The sequence below is a fragment of the Manacus vitellinus genome, unplaced genomic scaffold (assembly GCF_001715985.3).
Source record: "Manacus vitellinus isolate BGI_N305 unplaced genomic scaffold, ASM171598v3 scaffold_29_pilon, whole genome shotgun sequence".
NCBI classification, from domain to species: Eukaryota; Metazoa; Chordata; class Aves; order Passeriformes; family Pipridae; genus Manacus; species Manacus vitellinus.
The window spans coordinates 9,734,883-9,754,820 of NW_021940207.1; the positions used below are offsets into that span (position 1 = coordinate 9,734,883).

The 19,938-nt window shown below is 42.2% G+C and overlaps 1 protein-coding gene across 1 annotated transcript; it reads left to right on the top strand.

The window, feature by feature from the left end:
• Positions 1-1,478: 1,478 nt before the first annotated feature.
• Positions 1,479-18,863, top strand: LOC103759396 (thiamine transporter 2). Its single transcript, XM_025895354.2, has 7 exons — positions 1,479-1,514; positions 10,070-10,115; positions 12,743-12,909; positions 13,244-14,060; positions 15,507-15,699; positions 17,269-17,410; positions 18,631-18,863. The coding sequence occupies exons 1-7, from the start codon at positions 1,479-1,481 to the stop codon at positions 18,808-18,810; spliced, it is 1,581 nt and encodes a 526-aa protein (XP_025751139.2). The 3' UTR covers positions 18,811-18,863.
• Positions 18,864-19,938: the final 1,075 nt, after the last annotated feature.

Here is a 19,938-nt window from a genome sequence, read left to right on the forward strand (position 1 = left end):
TCTATATTTTTACCTATACCCTACAATGAGAAACATTGACACTTGTTAATTGACTGGCAGTTAACCAAAATTTCCATGTTTATTCACCCTCACAAAGAGATGTTGTTTTAATGCATATTACTGCCTTGTCTGAACTGATGAAAATAAAGCATTACAGCAATACAGGAAAAACAGAACTGAATGGGGGAAATTCCCTTCTGTAATTTCCAGTGGTTTAGGACTCCTTTGACAGAGCAAAGGGCATGAGAAGGCACTAGCTGAAAGGATCATGGCCAAATGCAGGGATTTAATCATTGCACAATCCCTGATGTATACATTCATAATAAGTGCCAAGCACAAAAGTTCCACAGGTAACTTGCTCAATACCTCTGGAGCTTTAGAGGCTGTGATGCAATCCGGGGATTTCATGCACTTCAATGCTTGTGTGACTGACAAAATTGTCGTCTGAAGGAAGAAGGCAATTTTTGCTAATTATAGGTTGCACTTCCTAAGTTACAGATCCAGAAATACTATAGAATGACATTGCTTTGATGCAATTATGGACCTATCATATGCCTTTTGGGAGAAATTAACCTCTCACCTATCGAAAGTGCAGGTTATGAGGAGACTGGTGCACCTCCTGTGAACATCCCAGCACCAAGGGAACACACCTTGGAAAGTGATCTTTCAACACAGAAAGTGATCTTCCAGCAAGGAAAGTTACTTAGAAATCCTTTCACCTTTTTCATCTCATTTCTCTTTGGCAATCCATCCTAGCACTGCTGGTTGCTTGCTGCTAAATACATATAGAAGCTGAGTATCCAGTGTTCTGAGAGCAGATTTCTCTCTAAGCTAACTCTATTTTGTCTACAGCCCTTGGGATAGCCAACCACCTTTTCACAGAAATGGACCTATCAAAGCTGAAGACAAAGCCTATAACTGGAAAGAAGGATGAAAAAAATAGTCTTTATTGGATTTGCATGGCAGGGTTTTGGTAGAGGGTGGGCAACAGGGGTGGCTTCTCTGAGAAGCTGCTGGAATCTTCCCCCGTGTCTGACAGAGCCAATGCTATCTGGGTCCAAGAGGGACTTGTCAATTGACAAGGCTGAGCCCATCATCAACAGTGGCAGCACCTCTGGGATAATGTATTTAGGAGGGGGATAAAAACCTGTGCAAATGCAGATGGATAGAAGAGGGAGGATATGTGAGAGAAAGCACTCTGCAGATCCCAAGGTAGTGCAGAAGGAGGGGCAGGAGGTGCTCCAGGTGCTGGAGCTGAGATTCCCCTGTAGTCCATGGTGAGGTAGCTGTGCCTCTGCAACCCATGAAGGTCCACAGTGGAGCAGAAATCCACCTGCAGCCCATGGAGGATCCCACATTGGAGCAGGGAGATGCCCAAAGGAGGCTGTGACCTCTTGGGAAGCCCACGCCGCAGCAGGCTCCTGGCAGGACCTGTGGCCCAAAGGAGAGAGAAGCTCATGTTGGAGCAGGGAAAGAGTATGAGGAGTCCTCCAGAGGAGCAAGAAGCAGCAGAGGTAATGGGTGATGAACCAACCAAAACCCCCATTCCCATACCCCTGTGCTGCTGGGGGGAGGGGGTAGAGAAAATCAGGAGTAAAGTTAAGCCCAGGAAGAAGGGAATGTGGAGGGAAGGTGCTTTAAGATTTGGTCTTATTTGTCATTATCCTGCTCTGGTTTGATAAATTAAACTAATTTCCCCAGGTTGAGTCTGTTTTGCTCATGTTGGCAATTGGTGAGTGATCTGTCTCTGCCCTTATTTTGACCCTTGAGCCTTTCCTTATATTATCTCTCCTCTGTCCAGCTGAGGGGAGGAGTGATAGAGCAGTGTGGGTGGACACCTGGCATCCAGCCAGTGTCAACCCATCATATAGTTAAAAGAAGAAACAATGAAAAGCTGCTTGCCAAGCTGAGCTCTAGGTTACATTATATTTGTTTTATTATGGCTCCATTTCTTTTCCAATTCAAATTTGTATTTGCCTTTCGGCATAATAAACACAAAAATAGAAACATTTTGACTAATACGTTTCTGATTATTAAAGAAGTCGAGAAGTGCTGATTTTCTGCATAACTTCCACAAACCTGAGGAAGAAGGAAAGGAATCGCTTGAGATCATACACTATCTCCTGCAAGGGACTGAGACCACCAAGAGTCATTTACAGACAAAAAGAAACCTGCTTACAAAAAGTAGTAATGCGAGTAAGTAAGGAATTAATGTAAATAATTACTGTAATGTAAGGATGTTAAACACATTGCTACTTAATGTAATTAAGTAGTAATGTGTCTAACATTCTGAAATCTTCACCAAAAAAAGCTATCAGCAACTTTTCAGCACTAAGGTCATCATGCAACCACACTGAAACAGCCTGAATCTCCTGGTTCGCTGTAGCCCTCACATCACCACCTCTGCACAAGTCAGTCAGTGCTTCTCCACTGCTCTGGTTTGGCTAGAAGTTTCCCTGAGATGTATAGACCCCAAAGAAGATCTGGAATAGGAGAATGGCTGGATTCAAAATCCACAGCCTGAACATCAAAATGTCTTCCAGTAATAATAAATGAGGGTTTGCATTTTAAAAATATTTAATTCAGAAAGATGAGAAAAAGATGCTATTCCTTGGAAATTATGAAAGAGAAATACATGACATTTTCCAGATCTTGAAAATTAACAGAAAAAAATAGAGGTAGGGAAAAAAAAATCTGGGATTTATAATTTTTGTTAAAATGCAGCTTTAGATGGTCTGAAACTATTTGTGAATTCAATGGAAACATGGTTTTGTATAAAATTAGAAGAGAATAATTTAGAAAATGTGAAGCTGCTTTTTTTCTTGTGTTCTGTGTTTGCTTTCTCAAGTAGACCTAAAGCAAGTAAAACAAACCTTACAAAGAAAAGAGGAGAAAGAAGAACTAAGTAACATGAAGTGGTAAAGTTTTAGGTTTACCAAGAGGACTCATTGACTGAAGGTTTTACTAAGACGCACTTGACATATAGAACATGTGCTCACTCTAGACAACTTAGCACATGATTGACACAGACAGTGTTTTGTCATTCATTACTGGAAGACCAGCTTAAAAATACCCAGTGACACCTGCTTTTTTTGGATTGCCAAACAAGCAGCCAAACAAGATTGTTTTTAATAGCTGTTAGTTTACCCTATTGAGTAGCTGTGTTATGAAGCCTGGCAGAGTAGCTGTGGTCACAGGCCTTCTCAAGACAAATGCTGCAATCACTGCAGCTTTTCAGCACTACACAGTTACATTATAGGGACTTTCCTGTGAGGAGATTTAAACCACAGTTTCCCAAAGCAGCTGGCTCAGACTTCCTTCTGTCCCAGAGTCCTGCCCTTTTCCCAAGGAAAACACACTACCACATCCAAGTCCTTCTGTCCTGATTCTTACAGGTTCTTTTGCACAGTAAAACTGAGATAACTGACTTTCTTATCCTCCTACACCCCTTTTCTGGACCTTAGTCCTCACTTCTTGGTTTCTTGCAAGAGACATTTGTGGGCCCTAACAAAGTCAGCCTTTTCCTAGGTCCTGTTAAGGAAACATCTGTCAGGGTAATTTTTCTTCTCTTCCTACAAGGTTCCCCTTGGCTTCTTCAAGCATGATCTTGCTTGCCCCCATTGTCAAAGTCTTTCTTACTTATTGCTAGCCTGGACAACTCCAGTCAGCCCCAGCAGTCCTCTGTTGGTTGGGCCCTTGGCTGGGGCTTTAAGGAAGGTGCTGTTCCCAACCATGCAAGTCTGCTCACAAGGCAAGAGCCAGAGCCAGAAAAGATGTTTTAAGTCAAGCAATCTGGTCTTGGTAGAAATCTGCTATTCCAAAATGAACTGTGTTTTACAAGAATATCTTCTCCTCGAGTAAGTAGGCTCAGCCTCCCTGAGATCAGACTGGTCCTTTTTTCTACTCATGTTAGTGCAGAACCTAGCACATCAAGGGACATGGGAACTGGGGCAGAGCTTCAGGATATGACACATACACTCTAACTGCTCTGCCTTTGAGAGGACTCACAGGAAGATGAAGGCACATGGAGAAAAGCTTGGACCACATAAAATAAAATTATTCTTCATGAAAGGGATAAAACCTCACATGCTGTTGATGAACAAACATCATCATGGCTAGGCTTCGCAAACTAAGATTTAGGAAGGCTCTATCCACGTTTGTTACAAGTGAACAAACAAACAAACAAACCAACCCCAAAGACTTTGATGACTCTATGATCCAAATTCTTCTGAACTGGCAAGAAATCAAGGTATTAGAAGAACTCAGGACATTTTGAGTACAAGAATTCTTAATTTCAAGCAAACACTAGCAGTGTGATGCATTTCTTTTAAGTCTGTCTCAAACGTCATTAGCAATTTAGCAATAAATGAAGCAGCCAGCTAATTATGAGCACTTGTCAAAATATGACAAATGCTCTTCCAGCAGGACTTTACACTACTTGGGCTGTTGCAATGATTCAAAGTCTCCCATAGTGTCTGTAGCGAGATGCACCTTGAGGGTAAAAAAAAAAAGGTAAAGTGGAGCTGCTGAGCTGAAACTTCCTACACACACTAGTTGGGCAAACACAAATTTGCATCTCCGAAATGAGGCGTCAGTCTGTGACGACAAGGCAAAATCTGCCAGCAGGGGGAGGTTTGTAGGATCAGTGTACAAGGGAACACGCCTTGGAAAGTGATATTTCAACACGGAAAGTGATCTTTCAACACGGAAAGTTACTTGGAAATCCTTTCAGGTTTTTCCTCTCATTTCTCTTTGGCAATCCACAGTAAGTGACCACTAGTCGCTACAAGTATTAACCTATTCAAATGAGATTTCTTTGACCTATGTCTCATTTCCTTTTTGTTACTTAACTGGAGGTTTTAACAGTATGCAATAAAGACTAGAGCACAAGCAAAGAGTGTGCATTGAATTAGATTGTATGGCTTCGTTACAAGAACTACAAATAGGATGTCAAAGTCACCAGATTGAATCATCAAGTAGAAAACTTGGAGATATGAGAGGTTTTTTGGTGCTGGGATAATCATATCCCACACATCCATTTCTAACTACAGTGCCCTCCAAATTCTAAAGATGAAGCTTAATAGAATATTTTATTCTCTTTCTCATCTCCTAAAAGCATGGGTTTTGCTCATTTTTTGTTACTGTGTGGAACAGCAATGGCGCTGAATTTAAAAGATGAGGTTTTTTTCATTTCTACTGAAAAAAAAAATCAGCAAAAGTGGATTCCTGGAACTTGGCTGGCTCATTCATCATGGGGAGCATAGGTGTCATGGGGCTGATCTGGGGTTGGCACTGATGAGAAAACAGGCCTCAACTTTTAGAGCATTTGGTATTTTGTGAAAGCTGTTGTTTAATTCTTACATGTAACATATAGCTCGTTATCAAGGAAGTATTAAGCAAAATGTTCTTATTAGCTACAGTCTCAACCACAATTTGCAGAAGTGAAGAGCTCAAAACCAGCTTGTGAACTACACTGACAATCTCGACATCAAAGTGATGGTAAAAAGATAGATTTGCAGTCACAGCAAAAGTTCAACCACTTTTTCCTTGCCAGAATCATCTTTGCCCACCGCATCCAGAGACACCAAACTGCTGTTCTTCCTTTAAACAGTGACATTTCTATGCCATTAGAAGAGCTGACAGACAGTGTAGGGAGCAGAAGGAGCCCAGAGCCCAGTATACCCACCCACAGTCAGCACTTGCATAAAAGTCAGCTGCAAACCTACAGTAATGTCCTCATAAAATTTTATTTGAAAAGAAAGTCCCCAGAGAATCCCACTGACAAAGTAGTAGTTCCTGTTCTCCACTGATGATCTGGAAAAAAAAATGTAAAACTAAAGGAACTACTTAAGGCATAACCTTCTTCTGTAAGCCCTTCTGCCCTGCTGTAACATTCATTCAGTGCAACAGGAAGATTTTCCCCACCTTCCAGTAAACTTCAGATCACAATATTTTTGGAATTTTGGTTCTGCATTTTAGAAGTTTCATGACAGTAATTTGCTATTGGCACAATTACAACAGAAATAAATTTGGCATTTAAGGCCAAAATAAACCTTGATGCCCAGAGAGAGGCCATACATAAGATATCATCTGTCTGGCTCAATCCTGGAAATTTTATTGTCTATTTAAGTTGCTTGATTTTGTTGCCATTGTTCAAAAGTAGTTTTGAAACATAAAAAAACCCAACCAAACAAAAAAAGATAAAACTTAATTTTCCAGCATTCTCAGACCTATAAAACAAAGAGGAAGATACCACAAAACTCACAAACAGCTTCATTTTGAAAAACAAATTTAGTAGCAGAAGAGAATCAACAGATGCTTTCACATGCTGGACTGTTTTTTGGCTCAGCTCCACGAGTCCTCTGAACCACACTGCTTTGCACCCCCCAACTGGGAGACCAAAGTGTGCTTTGTGCCAGTATGAGTGAGAAAGTGAAAGGGGGATCTTGCTCAACCAACAAACCCAGTCCTCAGCCAGTGGGAACCACCTTTATTTGGAAACCTACGAAAGCCTCTGACAGGTTTTCGCAAGAGACACGGAACAAATCAGGTCACTGTGGTACAAATAAGGATGCCTGTAAAGCCTCGGCAGTGCTTCCAAGAGGACACCCAGCATAATTTGGATGCTGCTTCCCTGGTCTTTTGCAACTGTAGTGGTGACCTGCCACCTACATTGAATTTAGCAATGAAACACTAACCGAAAGAAGGGACAATCCAACCAGTGACTCACATTGCCAGCAGCTAATGGAACTTTACTTTCCGTGGTCAAAACCAAAAGATTAAGAGGGTAAAGCACTCCTTTCAACCCAGCCCTTACCCAGAGTTCTTAGTGTACAAAAGGGGACATAAAGCACGGCTCTGCAGGCAAAGAAGGTTCAACCAGCCTTTATAAACCCATCACAGAACTTCTATGTGCTCCATGCCATGTTCGTAGCACATTATACCAAGAGATCCAGGCCTTGTTTGTGCAAACATCCAAGTGTGGCACCTCTAAAATGCTGTCTGTAAGAAAAATTAATTAACCCCCCAAAATGTCTCAGGGTGATAATTAATGGCCCAGTGGTTAAATGGAGATCCTGCAATGCTACCAGAAGCCCCTAGCCTGCACGGTGCAAGTGGCAATGCACACTCCAGTGACATGAGTAAGAAGAGTAAAATAAAGAGGAAAACAAAGAGTGACTAAGAAGTAAAGGCACGATCCTTATATAAGGTACAGTGTAGTGAAAAATAACCTTACATCATTACTTTTTAGTAAGGAAGCACTTGTAAGTCTACATTTAAACTAAATACCTGAAACGTTAGTGTGGTTGAATGTATTCTCTAACTTGCTCCTTGGAGTAATGCCCTTAGTACCTTTTAGCTAAATATTCCAAACTAAACTTTGCATACAAGCATTTTAGTGTCTCAGATGAAAAGCACCTGGGCCCACCATGAGTGTCTCACCACCTTAGGAACCCTGAGTGAGATTCAGCTGAGAGGGGAGTTGTGGAAACCCTCACCCACACACTGTGGGATTCAGGGCCAGACTGCAAAGAGCAGCTTGTTCCCAAAGCGAGCATGTAGTTTATATGAGAAAAGATAAAGATCAGCTCATCCATGAATGAGAAAGTGAACTTGCCCTGTGAATACTCCTGGGTCTGAGAAATCCAATGAAAATTCAGTTTAATCTTCATAGCTGCCATTGCAGCCTTTCTGTGTGTGGGTTGTATTTGACCGTCAATTGAGAAAAATCTCCAGCGTTAGCCACAGAAAATTTTCTTTGCTGCTGCTTTCTTTTGAGAGTATAGTACACATTCTTCAAAAAGAATATGCCTTCAGTTTGATTTGCAAAGTCTCCTCGCCTCAGTCAGCCAGGTGTCAAGAAACAGATGTGGTTTGTGAACTGAAAGTCAGTGCCTAGATCAGCACAGACAGAGAGGGAGACACATACCTCACACAGCCACAGTCTCTCAGCCTCAGTGCCATCCTGCAAAGCACCAGAGAGAACACCAGGATCGAGCCCAATGGGCAGCAGAGGCAGGAGAAAGTACCAGGATGACAGAGGTTTGCAGTCTTTTCTCTTACTGCCTTTTCTGCCCCTTCTCAGAATTTTCCTGTCTTCTTGATACATTAGAGACCATATTACATTAACTCATTAGGATATACTAACAAATATATATAGATACCATAAAATTCACCTTTTCTCTAGTTCTTACAGAATCTTCCCTTTCCCAGCTGAACAGAATTGGGATGCCAGCTAGTAACAGATGCCCAGCCCACTGTCCAAGCAGAACAATCTCCAAGCAGGACCAGCATAAAGAGTATGGTCCTATTCAAACCCAGCAATGAAACTCTGCTGCAGGCAGTTTATGGCATAGGGCTCAAGTTGACCAAAAACTTGCATAAACTCATCACATTTTTAGAGTCTTCCATTTGGCATTCAGATCTAATCAGTGAAAAAGGATGAAAGTTTAAGTACAAACAAGATGGACTAAAGTCTATGGAGAGAACAAATAATAAAGGATAAAAAAGGATCTGAAAGCAGAAAAACCAAATATCAATGCCTGGAAGTTACTTAAATCATTCTTTCTCATTGTTACATTACAGGAAAAAGAGAATTTTGGGGTTTTTCTCAGTGCTGAGAAATTCAAGTTGGATTCTTGCCTCAGTAAGTCAATGCAAATCCCAAGTAACACTGTTCACCTCAACAGTTCTCTGCATTTTAGCAAGAGTCCTTGAGAATACAACCAAATGCAGGCAGACACAGTGTCCTCTCAGATGAGCTGTCACCTGCTATAGCCACAGGTTCAATTAAACATGCAGAACCAAAAATAGCTCTGGAATCAGTGTCAGACAGTGACTGATAGCTGGGAAAGTGCCAAAGGAATTATTACATTCCCTTCATGTATTAGTTTAATATATATTACAAAATCTGTCAGCATTCAAGGAGCACGTGGGTGACACATGGTTTAGTTTTAGATAGTCCTGTGAGGAGCAGAGGGTTGGACTCAATGATCCTTGTGGTTCCCTTCCAGCTCGAGATATTCTATGACTTGATAAGTGAACAGCACTATCTCAGGCAGGAGTAGGTGATTTCATGGACAAAGGTCAACAAACAAATTACAAAGGAAATAGGCAGGGATGGCCAGTCTCACATCACTAATCTAATAACTTTGACTGTTGAGGAGTAGGAGGCAAAAAGGCTACAAAATGTGGCCAAGGCTGAAGGCAAAGGACTGGCTGAGCTGGGCAACTCCTCAGACCCAGGGAATTTCATATGTTTTTCATATTAATGTTTATGTCCCTAAAGTTACTGTTCCATTTTACTGTGTATGAACCAAGATGCTGCCTTCCTCTGATTGGATTATTTACTGTTATTTAAAAATATTTACAAATTACATTTTCCTACTGTTCTGCTCACATTCCTAAGCAATTATTATATGCCTCCTTCCAGACCTTCATGTCTACAGGGTGGGAGTGGATCTAGATTTGTAGGATTTTTCCTTTTTGTGAAAAGCTGACTGTGGGCCATCTCCATCCTCAGTAGAACTGTGAGAACCCGCCTAAGCAAAAAACCTGAGAAATTTGCCAACCAACAAGTCAAGAGTGTTTTACTTTTTAAACTTCCCAGAATAGTATGAAACCCCAAGTATGTAGTGGGGAAACATTCAAATCTTACAACACTGGTATCTGCTCTCTGTCTCCTCTGTCATTACCCACACATAGCTACTGCTCCATCTTTAATACAGACCAGTTTGAAGGACAGGTGGGTCTAAAGCCACCTATCCTGTCAAATAGATCCAAAATTCTTTGGGAACAGAATTATCTCTATTGATTATGTGCCAGTCAAGCACCAAACTGTAGTTTCAGTCTTGATTTACTGCTGCCTTTGGGCAAAGACAGGCCAGGATTATCTGGCTGTTCCTTTAAGGGAACGTGGATGCTGAAAGAAAGCCAACTGGAGGCAATTTCAAAGGAGGTGTCAGAGCAAGTTGAAGTACCAGAAAAACAGGAAAGCATAAAACCAAACACAGTCCAGTAGCTGCAATACACACAGGACGGCCAGAAGAAAGGTTGGAAACACTAAAAGGAGACTTTTCCCCTGGAAGTAAGAAAGGAAGAGCTCCAGCAGACAAGGTACGATTATATATGAACACTGGAAATCAGAAATCCTCCAGTGACAAGGGAAACTGGGAGAAAAGAAGAGAGCTGTCTGGTGGGGAACTGGCAGGCTGGGTCAGACTGAGTGGGAGAAGAGCTGACAGCTCGGGCACCAAGAATTGCAGGAGGAAACAGAGAATTGTTTTGCTGCAGAATAACACCAAGGCATCCTACCATATCTTGAAAAGTTAAGAAAAACCTAGATTTATAAAATAGGAAATGACCATATGGGGTGACTGAATGGGAACAAGTTGGATCCTTTCCCCTAATGCACCAAGGCACAGCTCTCGCTGTCAGAGGTTTGTGGTTATGAATGCAGAAAGGAGTGGTTACACGAGCAGCTGCAGAGCTGAGCCGGGGCTGCACTGATGGCCAAGGGCTGGGGTGTGAGGAGAACACACACTCCAGTGTGGATGGGGGGGCACCCACCTCCCCCTCCCCAAGGGCAGAGTGGGCTGCCCCTGAGAGCCCTCAGCCCACTGCCTTTCCCAGCTCAGCACCAGTGGCAGGTTTTTTTCTGCACAGCTGCTTCATTCAAGTGGGAAACTTCTCATCTGACTTCCCTGCCAGCCTAACACAGGCACCTCAAAGACTACCAACCAGAGGTACATGTCTAGCCAAAACCCCCAAACAGTGCATGTGCTGGGGCTGGAGGGATGCAGAGACCAGGGCACACCTGAAGTTCTTCTGTATACAGTCAAACCATAAATTACTAATTAGGTGCAGCCTTTCCACCAATGGGCAGCATCAGAGGGGCAGCACACAGCACCCTGCAAACCCTGGGCAGACAGCAGCTTGCCCCACTCACCTCCAAGGTGGGGGACGTTTTGAAAGGATCCATGAGACCTTCTGCCCTTGTGTCACACAGCCTGCTGTGGGGAGAGCAAACATGGCAAGTCCCAAAACAGACTGGAGCAGAGAATCTAGGATGGGAAGGGAAAAGTATGGCCTGGCTAAGTCACAGAGCTAACTTGTACAAATGTCCTTCATTACAGTGCAAGAGATGCTCTTCACCCCACTCTTTTTGATGCCTTTCTCAGAATCTCAGGATACCACATGAAGCGTTCACATGGCATCAGGATGCTGTAAAGCTTTAATGATTATCATGTGAAAGAAAAGCAAAGGGATGTTATGGTGACTAAATGAGTGTTATTCTGGGCAGGGCCGAAACTAGTCCTGCCAAAGCCACGTTTGCAGCAGACCGATATTACAACAACTGGGAAGGGAGGAGTAGAAACGCTTCCTTCCTTAAATGCTTGGAGTATCTCACAATCCTCCCGTACTCGTTTTCCCTTTGCTGGGGTTACCTTGCCCTCTAGTGGTTCACACTACAGAGCTGAGTTCGTTTCTGCTGCAAGTCCTCTAATGTTGATGTTTTCAGCCGTTATGTAGCAAAGGAAATAATTCCAATTCCCCCTGATCTGCACCCATCTCTTAGTGCATCAGGCCATTAGTAAAATGTGCTGCCATCTGCGAAGTTAGAAAAGAAAATGCATAATGCCTACTGCCTTATATATTATATATATCACATCCTGAAAAAGAGCATCCTCTGTCCATCCAGTCTGGAGAAATGTACTCATCAGGACATGAATATTTTTGGCTGAATAGCTCTTTCTTCAGTTTTTACAAAAAAAAATTGAGGAAAAACACTACTTCATTTTTAAGATTAAAACTTTTGCCTAAGGGAGAAGTTCTCAGGAGGGAAGCTGATAAAAACCAAAAGCAGAATGGTGAAAATCCCATCTGCTTATTAACAACCTCCAAAGGGCTTCAAAAGATAAACTGGATGCATTTAGATTCCTGACATTGCCTATACCAACATGAATATGGACTATAACTTACGGTCTGTTTCCTTTGCATGCCCCCATGACACCCATTTTGACTTCTCTTTGGGCTCTCTCCAGCAGAGTAGCAAATTTTAATCTATTCCATCATCTCACCTAGAGACAACATGAAAAATATCTGCTTCATTTCATTTTAGTACAGACTATTATCTTCCGTGACCAGTTTTATAGATGGAAGATACGATGTCTTTATCCAAACTTGATTTCTGATGCAGTTAATTCCAGATTGTCAATTAATGACCGTCTGGCTTGATATCCTTTGTGTATTTATTAGCAACTCCCATCTGCTGGGCTCCAGAGTTACCAGCTCTCCATAAAAGGAAAGACACGCACATCTAGGAGCCGAGGGAGAAAAAACAGCAACTGTGAACTAGTTACTTGTCACTCAACAAGGTGCTTGGCTGTGATCAGTCATGGTGTCAAGGGAAATCTCCATGCTCAGCTGTCTTCAGCCACTTCTGTCTAGAAAGGCTTTTCCTGTGTTTATCTTGGTCAGTGCACATTGAATGACAGTGTAGTTTGTCTCCCAGTTAAAGATCTTCCGATTCATTCTTTATGCACTTTCTACAAAGACAGAGAGGCAGCAGACAAATGTAAGGAAAAGCTGTTCACTTTAACTTTATAAAGAAAAATGTTTTCCAACTGTCAACCTCTAAAGAGCACCCCTTAGCATTAGAAACCACAAAATAGAAATTAATTACAAGATCTCTTTGCACTTGCATAGGCAGCATCATCCCTCTTAACAAACCTTCTCTTTGGCTTTGCTGCAGAGGCCATGGCCTGCTGGAAGCAAGAGAAAAGCAGCACCTGGACTTTTCCCACCCTGATTCTCTGCCTCTATGGATTCTTCTACATGATGAAACCATCAGAACCTTTCCTAACACCCTATCTAACAGGACCAGATAAAAACCTGACCACAGATGAGGTATGGTTTTACTCTGATGTTTCTTTTACCTGGAGCAGCAAAAATAGAAAAGGAAAACTGTGTTTAAAGTATTTAAACAAAGATCAAAAGAAAAAAAAAGCATAACTGTAATCAGCTTTGGCAGGCTACAGTTTGCAGCAGACAGCATAAATAAAAGATCCATTTAATGGATCTAACATCCATTTGCCTGCCCAACAGTCCCACGCTGCTTCAGCGTGGTTATATATTTTATGAATTCCTTCAGAGCAAAAACTTCCCTCTACAAAGCTATAAAAAATGCATGAACTTCCTTTTCCTGAGAATAAAGACACAGACATTTCCTCTTCTGTTCTAGGTTACCAACCAGATTTTGCCTGTTTGGACATACTCCTACCTCGCCCTCCTGTTCCCAGTCTTCCTGCTCACAGACTACCTGCGCTACAAGCCCGTCCTCCTCCTCCAGGGCATCAGCCTCATCGTCACCTGGCTCCTGCTCCTCTTTGCACACGGAGTGCTGGCCATGCAGGTGGTGGAATTCTTCTACGGGATGGTGACGGCCACTGAGGTGGCCTATTACGCCTACATCTACAGCGTGGTCAGCACCAACCGCTACCAGAGGGTGACCAGCTACTGCAGGAGCAGCACTCTGGCGGCAGCCACTGTTGCTGCCGTGCTGGGACAGCTGCTGGTGTCCTTGGCAGACGTGTCCTACTTCTACCTCAACGCCATTTCTTTGGCTTCCGTGGCCCTGGCCTTCCTGTGTGCGTTTTTCCTCCCCATGCCCCAGAAGAGCATGTTCTTCCACAGGAAAGATGCCTCCCAGTCTCTCCCGGGGCCTGACAAAGTTGCGGCTCCGGCCGGTTCTGACCGTCCCTCGAGCTGCCAAGAGGACACGAGCTCCGACTCTGCTGGCAGGAGCCCAACACCCCAACAGCAGGCTGGGAATGCCAAGCCCTGGAATCACATGCTCAGAGTGCTGGTGCAGCTGAGCAAGGACCTGAGGGATTGCTACAGCTCCAGGAAACTTCTCTACTGGTCCCTGTGGTGGGCTCTGGCTACGGCCGGCTTTAACCAAGTGCTGAATTATATCCAAGTGCTGTGGGATTTCCGAGCCCCCTCTCACAGCTCTGCAGTGTACAATGGAGCTGTTGAAGCACTAGCGACTTTTCTGAGTAAGTTAATGTCTAAACATTGATCACAAAGGCAGTCTCTAAAGTTTTACTTGAGAAAGCTTTTAAAGTGCCATTCTATTGCAGGCACTCCAGGGAGCCACTGCACGCACTGTGCCTTCCAGACCTCATTCTTTGATCTACAACAGCTCAAATATGAGCTATGCTGCTTTTTCTTTAGGACCAGATAACCAACTCTGTCTTACCAGTATGCAGAAATTGTGCAAGTTACACAGACTTTATATCCAGTTGGTAAATCCATTCAGAGGCACTCGTGTGTCTTTGGATGAGGATATTGGGTGGGTTTTTTTTCCCAAAACAGTATGGCACTGTTCCCATAACAATGCTATCAGCTTACACAGATGGGAGAAGTTATTTCTAAATATTTTACACCAAAAGAACATAATCCTCTAATTAAGATCTTTTTCTAGTGAAATACTCTTGTGCAGCTGGAAAAAAAGAAGAATTTTAGTCATTGCAAGATGCAGAGACTTGCAAAAAAGACCCCATTGAATTCCTTACGCGACTGATGTTAAGTATTCCACTTTTGCACCAGCAGCAGATGCTCACACCACACAAGCAAAGTGAGGTTATCAAAAGGTAACATCAGAGAACACCACCCTGCCTTGGCAGAGTTTCACATAATCACATTGTGCTGCTGTAGAGAACTTGCACAAGACTTTGGGGTGTGATCCACCAGGGAAAATAAACATGTCTACATCACACCTAGTCATTCAGGTTACCCTTACAGTCATTAAGGAGAAATAGATACTACTCTTGTCTTGAGGCAGGCAATTAAATAGACCAAGTGAATCATGAATTAGAATATTTTTCTCCTTGACAAATTCCTCTTTGTCATGGAATTGCCTGTTTCTCCATATAGAAGTACAGAAGATATTAAATCAGGTGGCTTATCTTTGCAACAGATGCACCTTCTAGGAGGCCCACCAAGAGCAAACAGTGCTTATCCTTTCTCATTTCCTTGGATACACGCTTCTGATACCTCACAAAATTCAATTTTTGGCAGCTTACCTCCTTTATGAGGTGCATGGAGCTAAATTGTTACATTAGCAGGTTTACTAGCCTAGCTGTGCAGTAAGCTAGGAGAAGCTGGAAGAAACTTTTTGAGTTCCAAACTGTGTTCCCAGTTCTCTCCCTAGAGATACGTGCTGGGTACAGACAACCAAATAATCAATCCTTCTACATTACAGTTTATCCTGTCAAGTGGAATAAAGCACTAAGAACAGAATGGCAGAGACTTGATTTATGCAGTTGTCTAAAAGTGACCAGTCATCTGCATGGCTGCAGAAGTCATCAGAAATGCTTTCAAATTTCAGAACTACTCTGCTTCATTATTTGGCATTGCCTTTTGGCACGTGAGGGTGGCAAGATTTGGTGATACAGGCTATGGAACACATACAACATTTACACATTTTTCTCTTTTTCTAGGCTCAGTAACGTCTTTCCTAGTACAATATATGAAAATTAACTGGGACCTGTTTGGAGAACTGGCTTTAGGGATCTTCTCTGCAGTAGATGCTGGTTCTCTGTTTCTCATGCACTTCTCTACCAACATCTGGGCGTGTTATGCTGGCTATCTCATTTTCAAGGCCTGCTATATGCTCCTCCTGACAATAGCAACGTAAGTATAAAACCTGACAGTGCTGCCTTTATGCACAGAATGCTGACCCTACCTTGAGTTTGCTTTGGGCATCCCTCCTTTTCCTCAGAGAAAGAGGACCTAATGCTAGACATAACTGTGTGGGTAAATACAAGGACAGTTAAATGTCTGATTATGTTGTTTTCATTCTTCTAAACAACCACAAAAGAAAAATTATCAAAATTTTTGAATATTCATAAAATTGAATGTTTAACTAGGCAGAAGTTAAACAAAGTACAAGGTAACTTTAGTACTAAAGGGAATGGTAACAGCAAAATGCAGAAGCTGTTTTCCTTCTTTCTTGAAGGAAAGATGCAAAGTGAACAACAGGGACAAGCATACCTTGACAGCCATCCTATAATGTCTAGACCACCTGCTGATAAACCTTTTAGCATGCCATGAACTGCATGAATTCGAGAAGATTTGACATAGAGCATTCCCCAATGTAATTTTATACACATAATACTTAAAGATATTAGGATGTAAAGAAGGAGTAAAAGAGAACACTGGACAAGATCTCTTAGGAGACCAAGCTATAATAATAATATTAATAGCAAATATTATATTTAATCTGTGCAATAAATATGTTATTATTCCAGTTATTTATTGCTTGGAATGTCTTCAGACATACCACACTAGTTCATTAACAGAAATACCAGATGCATTTTATGTCAAAACCCATAATTAGTCAGAAACCATTTTAAAAAACCCGCTAAAATTATAATGCATGGCAAGATTATGCCTCTCTCAAATGAAGCCAAGTGAACTCTTTGTTTTCATTTTGGTTTATTGCTACCACATTATAGTAAATCACACCTGAACTATTTCAAAATATTCTACCAAAACAGAACAAAACCCAACCAACCAACCAAAACCACCAACAACAAAAAGAGTCAAAGCTTGCACATAAAAAACATGCTAAAATCAATTAAAGTGAGTCCTGAAGGAATAATACCCTTTTGTTCAGATATAAACTCTGCAGGTAGCTATTGCAGGGAAAGATTTCTAACTATCATCAAAAAAGATTTGCAAGTAAAATCTACAGGCTCTTGACAGAAATAAACAGCATGCTACCTTCACTGTCAAGCCCCAAAGCAAAAAGTGACTCACATCATCACAGAAAATTTGGTTGGAAGATACCCACAGCGACCTTCTGGTCTGACGTCCCTGCCAGGGCAGAACTGCTGCCACGGCCAGATCAGGTCATGGCTTTGCCTGGTCAGGTCTCTGAAAGACCCCAACCATGGAGACTTTACAGCCTGTCTGGCACAGTCTGTGGGGGTTGAGAAGGAGCAAAGGGTTAAAGAGAACTGATATTGTACCAACCACCTGATAGTATAGTTTGAAAAAGCAGCACAGACAAGTAAAAAAACCATCAAAATATACTATGGTACTAAAGGCTTTCTATTTTAGAGTGAGCAAGGAAGCAAACAAACAAACGAAGCACTGTTTACTCTGTCCTTGATGTATCATCTCCATGAATCATTTCTCTTCACTGACTGACTGGAGGGCAATAACTGGAAAGTCACTGACCTGCCAGTCTCACATTAGGTTCCAGATTGCCATCAATCTGAGCATGGAACGCTATGCTTTGATGTTTGGATTCAACAACTTCATTGCCCTGGTGATTCAGACCATTCTTACAGTAGTTGTTGTGGATTCGAGAGGCCTGGGGCTGGACATAGTGACTCAGGTAAGTGCTATTACCTTATATTCTATTTACTGCTTTGCCAATCTGTCTTCAAAAGTTTACCAAAAAAGGTATTCCTATGCCAAAGGACAACTTAATTCCCTCTTCCTTCTATAGAAATCTGCACATCTTGTTCTTCTCACATGTCAGTCGTAATTCTTCCTTTTGCCTTTTCATGCATTTAGGATTACAGATGCTGATCTTTGACTTTTTAAAAGGAGATACATCAGAACATAGTTATTCAGGCCCTGTTATCTGACCAGTTTTGGTCATTGATAGGACACAGAATAACATCCTCTCTCCCTAAACACTCAGAGTGCTTTTGTCAGATGCAGAATCAACATAACCACATGTTATCAGTGCTGTTCAAACCACGAGACACAGCCTGGATTATTGGAGTTATTTCAGCTCAAGTGAAAAGGACATCTGACTTCTAATTCCAGCTCAGGATCAAACCTGGTCTGTACCTCAACATGTGTAATAGTCTTCTGCCCATAGCCTGGGCACTTAATTTGGGATGAGATATCCTATCTCACAACAGTGGCTGAGACTTCGGCCAGCCCAATGCCACCCATGTTGAAGTCACCTGAGATGTACTGACTTCTGCATTTCCTCAGATGGGCTCTCAGCTGGGGCAGCTCCCTACTCCCTTGAAGAAGACTAAAGCTATCCAGATATTCTGCACAGAGAAGGCAAAAGTTACTGTAAAAGAATAAGGATTGAATCAAACATTAAAAATTAAATCTTTAAAATGAAAGGCAGGAATACGTAGGACCTCATAAATAGCCTTGCCGCTGTTGTTGGAAACAGTGATACAAAGTCACAGTGTATTTACAGAAACCACTGTGGTGACAGCACTGAAATGTGCAAGTAAGAGCAAAACAAGGATGAACTCAGATTCTTCACTTACATTATTCATGACTACGTGGGTAACGAAGCTAATTCTATATTTTGCACTAATAGAAAAAAATATCTGTTCCTATTCTGCTCCCCCTCTGATGTTTATTAAGAGGCATAAGGAATGGAAGCAAAGGGCAGTTCTTCATTCCACAAATATCTGCTGTTTGCTGGAAAAGCAAATCACAAAGCAAAAACTTGAACATAGAGAAACTGTGCCAGAACACAGGTAAAGAAAATCATAGTGTCTGTCGTCTCCAGAAGCAGCAGCATTTCCCTAAAGCATTTTTCATTAATTCTTCTGCCTTTTTCTCTCCCTCTCCCAGTTTTTAATTTATGGCAGCTACTTTGCAGTCATACACGGGATTTTCATGATCAGAAGCATTTGTGTGCTTGTCTCAAGCAAATGCAAAAGGAAAATAGCAAGATGCTGCAAAGAGCAGCTGAACCATGCTGAGCACCAATCCAGAGAGCAGATTGTTACAGGCTATTTGACACGGCTGTAGGAGGCAGGCAGGCTCCTTGGCCAGGCCCTCCTGGGAGAAGAGCTCAGGCTGCAGCATGCAGGGAACAGCAGTGCAAGAAGAACGTTCAACACGGCCCTGGAAAGCTGCGCTGAATCATTGCAGCACTTCAGCACAACATATGCCAGCTCAGAGCTCACATAACGGCCCTGTGCCAAGAATAAAAGCTAAATTGCTTTAAATTCTTATTTACTTGCCTATAAAGAGCTTAACAGCAGTAATTTATACCCAGAAGCACAACCACCACCTTTTCATCTCCTCCCTGTGCACGATAGCAAAGATCAGAGTTCACCCTGCCTTGTTGTTCTGGCTCCTGTGTGCAGTGCTGGCAAAGCTGCTTCCAACCACATTTGCTCCTGCACGTGGGTGAAGGGTCTGTCCTCCCTTTGCACATCCCTTGTTCTGAATCAAGGAAGAAAGGATTGTGTCTGCATCATTACATTCTTTCCTACCCAAGTGCAGGCAGATGGGTTGACAGGCTCCTCCTGCCTAATTGAACAGCCCACGTCAGAGGAGGCCTCGTGCAGGGTTTGCACATCCCATCCCAGGGGTTTCACTCCAACACTGCTAAGCCACAGTTGTTGCTTGACCCACATTTGAAAGCTGCAACCACTTCACTGACTTCATAGAAATCTCTGCCGAGAAGCGAGAAACTTCCAAGCCCAAACAAAATGAAAGAGCCTCTCTCCTTTCCTCGTGCTCCCGGTAAAATTAAATTCAGGACTGACTGTCTTTCTATTTCAACAAGAAAAGAAAAAAGCTATCAAGGGGCTTAAGTAGTATGGACTAAAACTCCAGAAGTACATTGTGGAGAAATATGGCTGATTCCACACAGGAAAATTCCAGATTAACAGGAATATCCAAGAAGATTTATAACTGAAACAAACATCATGTGTGCTTTTGAATGCCAAGTGAGGGAGGTCCACTGATCTTGGCCAAGAATTTGGCAGGGTCAGCATCTCAGAATTTATCAAGAAACTTCAAGTCTCACAGCTAATTTAGTCCAACAGAAAGAACAGTTAGTCCAGGAGAAGAAACAAGAGACTATAAATGAGTTTTCATGGTGAATACCTAATTTAATATGATTGATATCCATATACTGAAGTTATT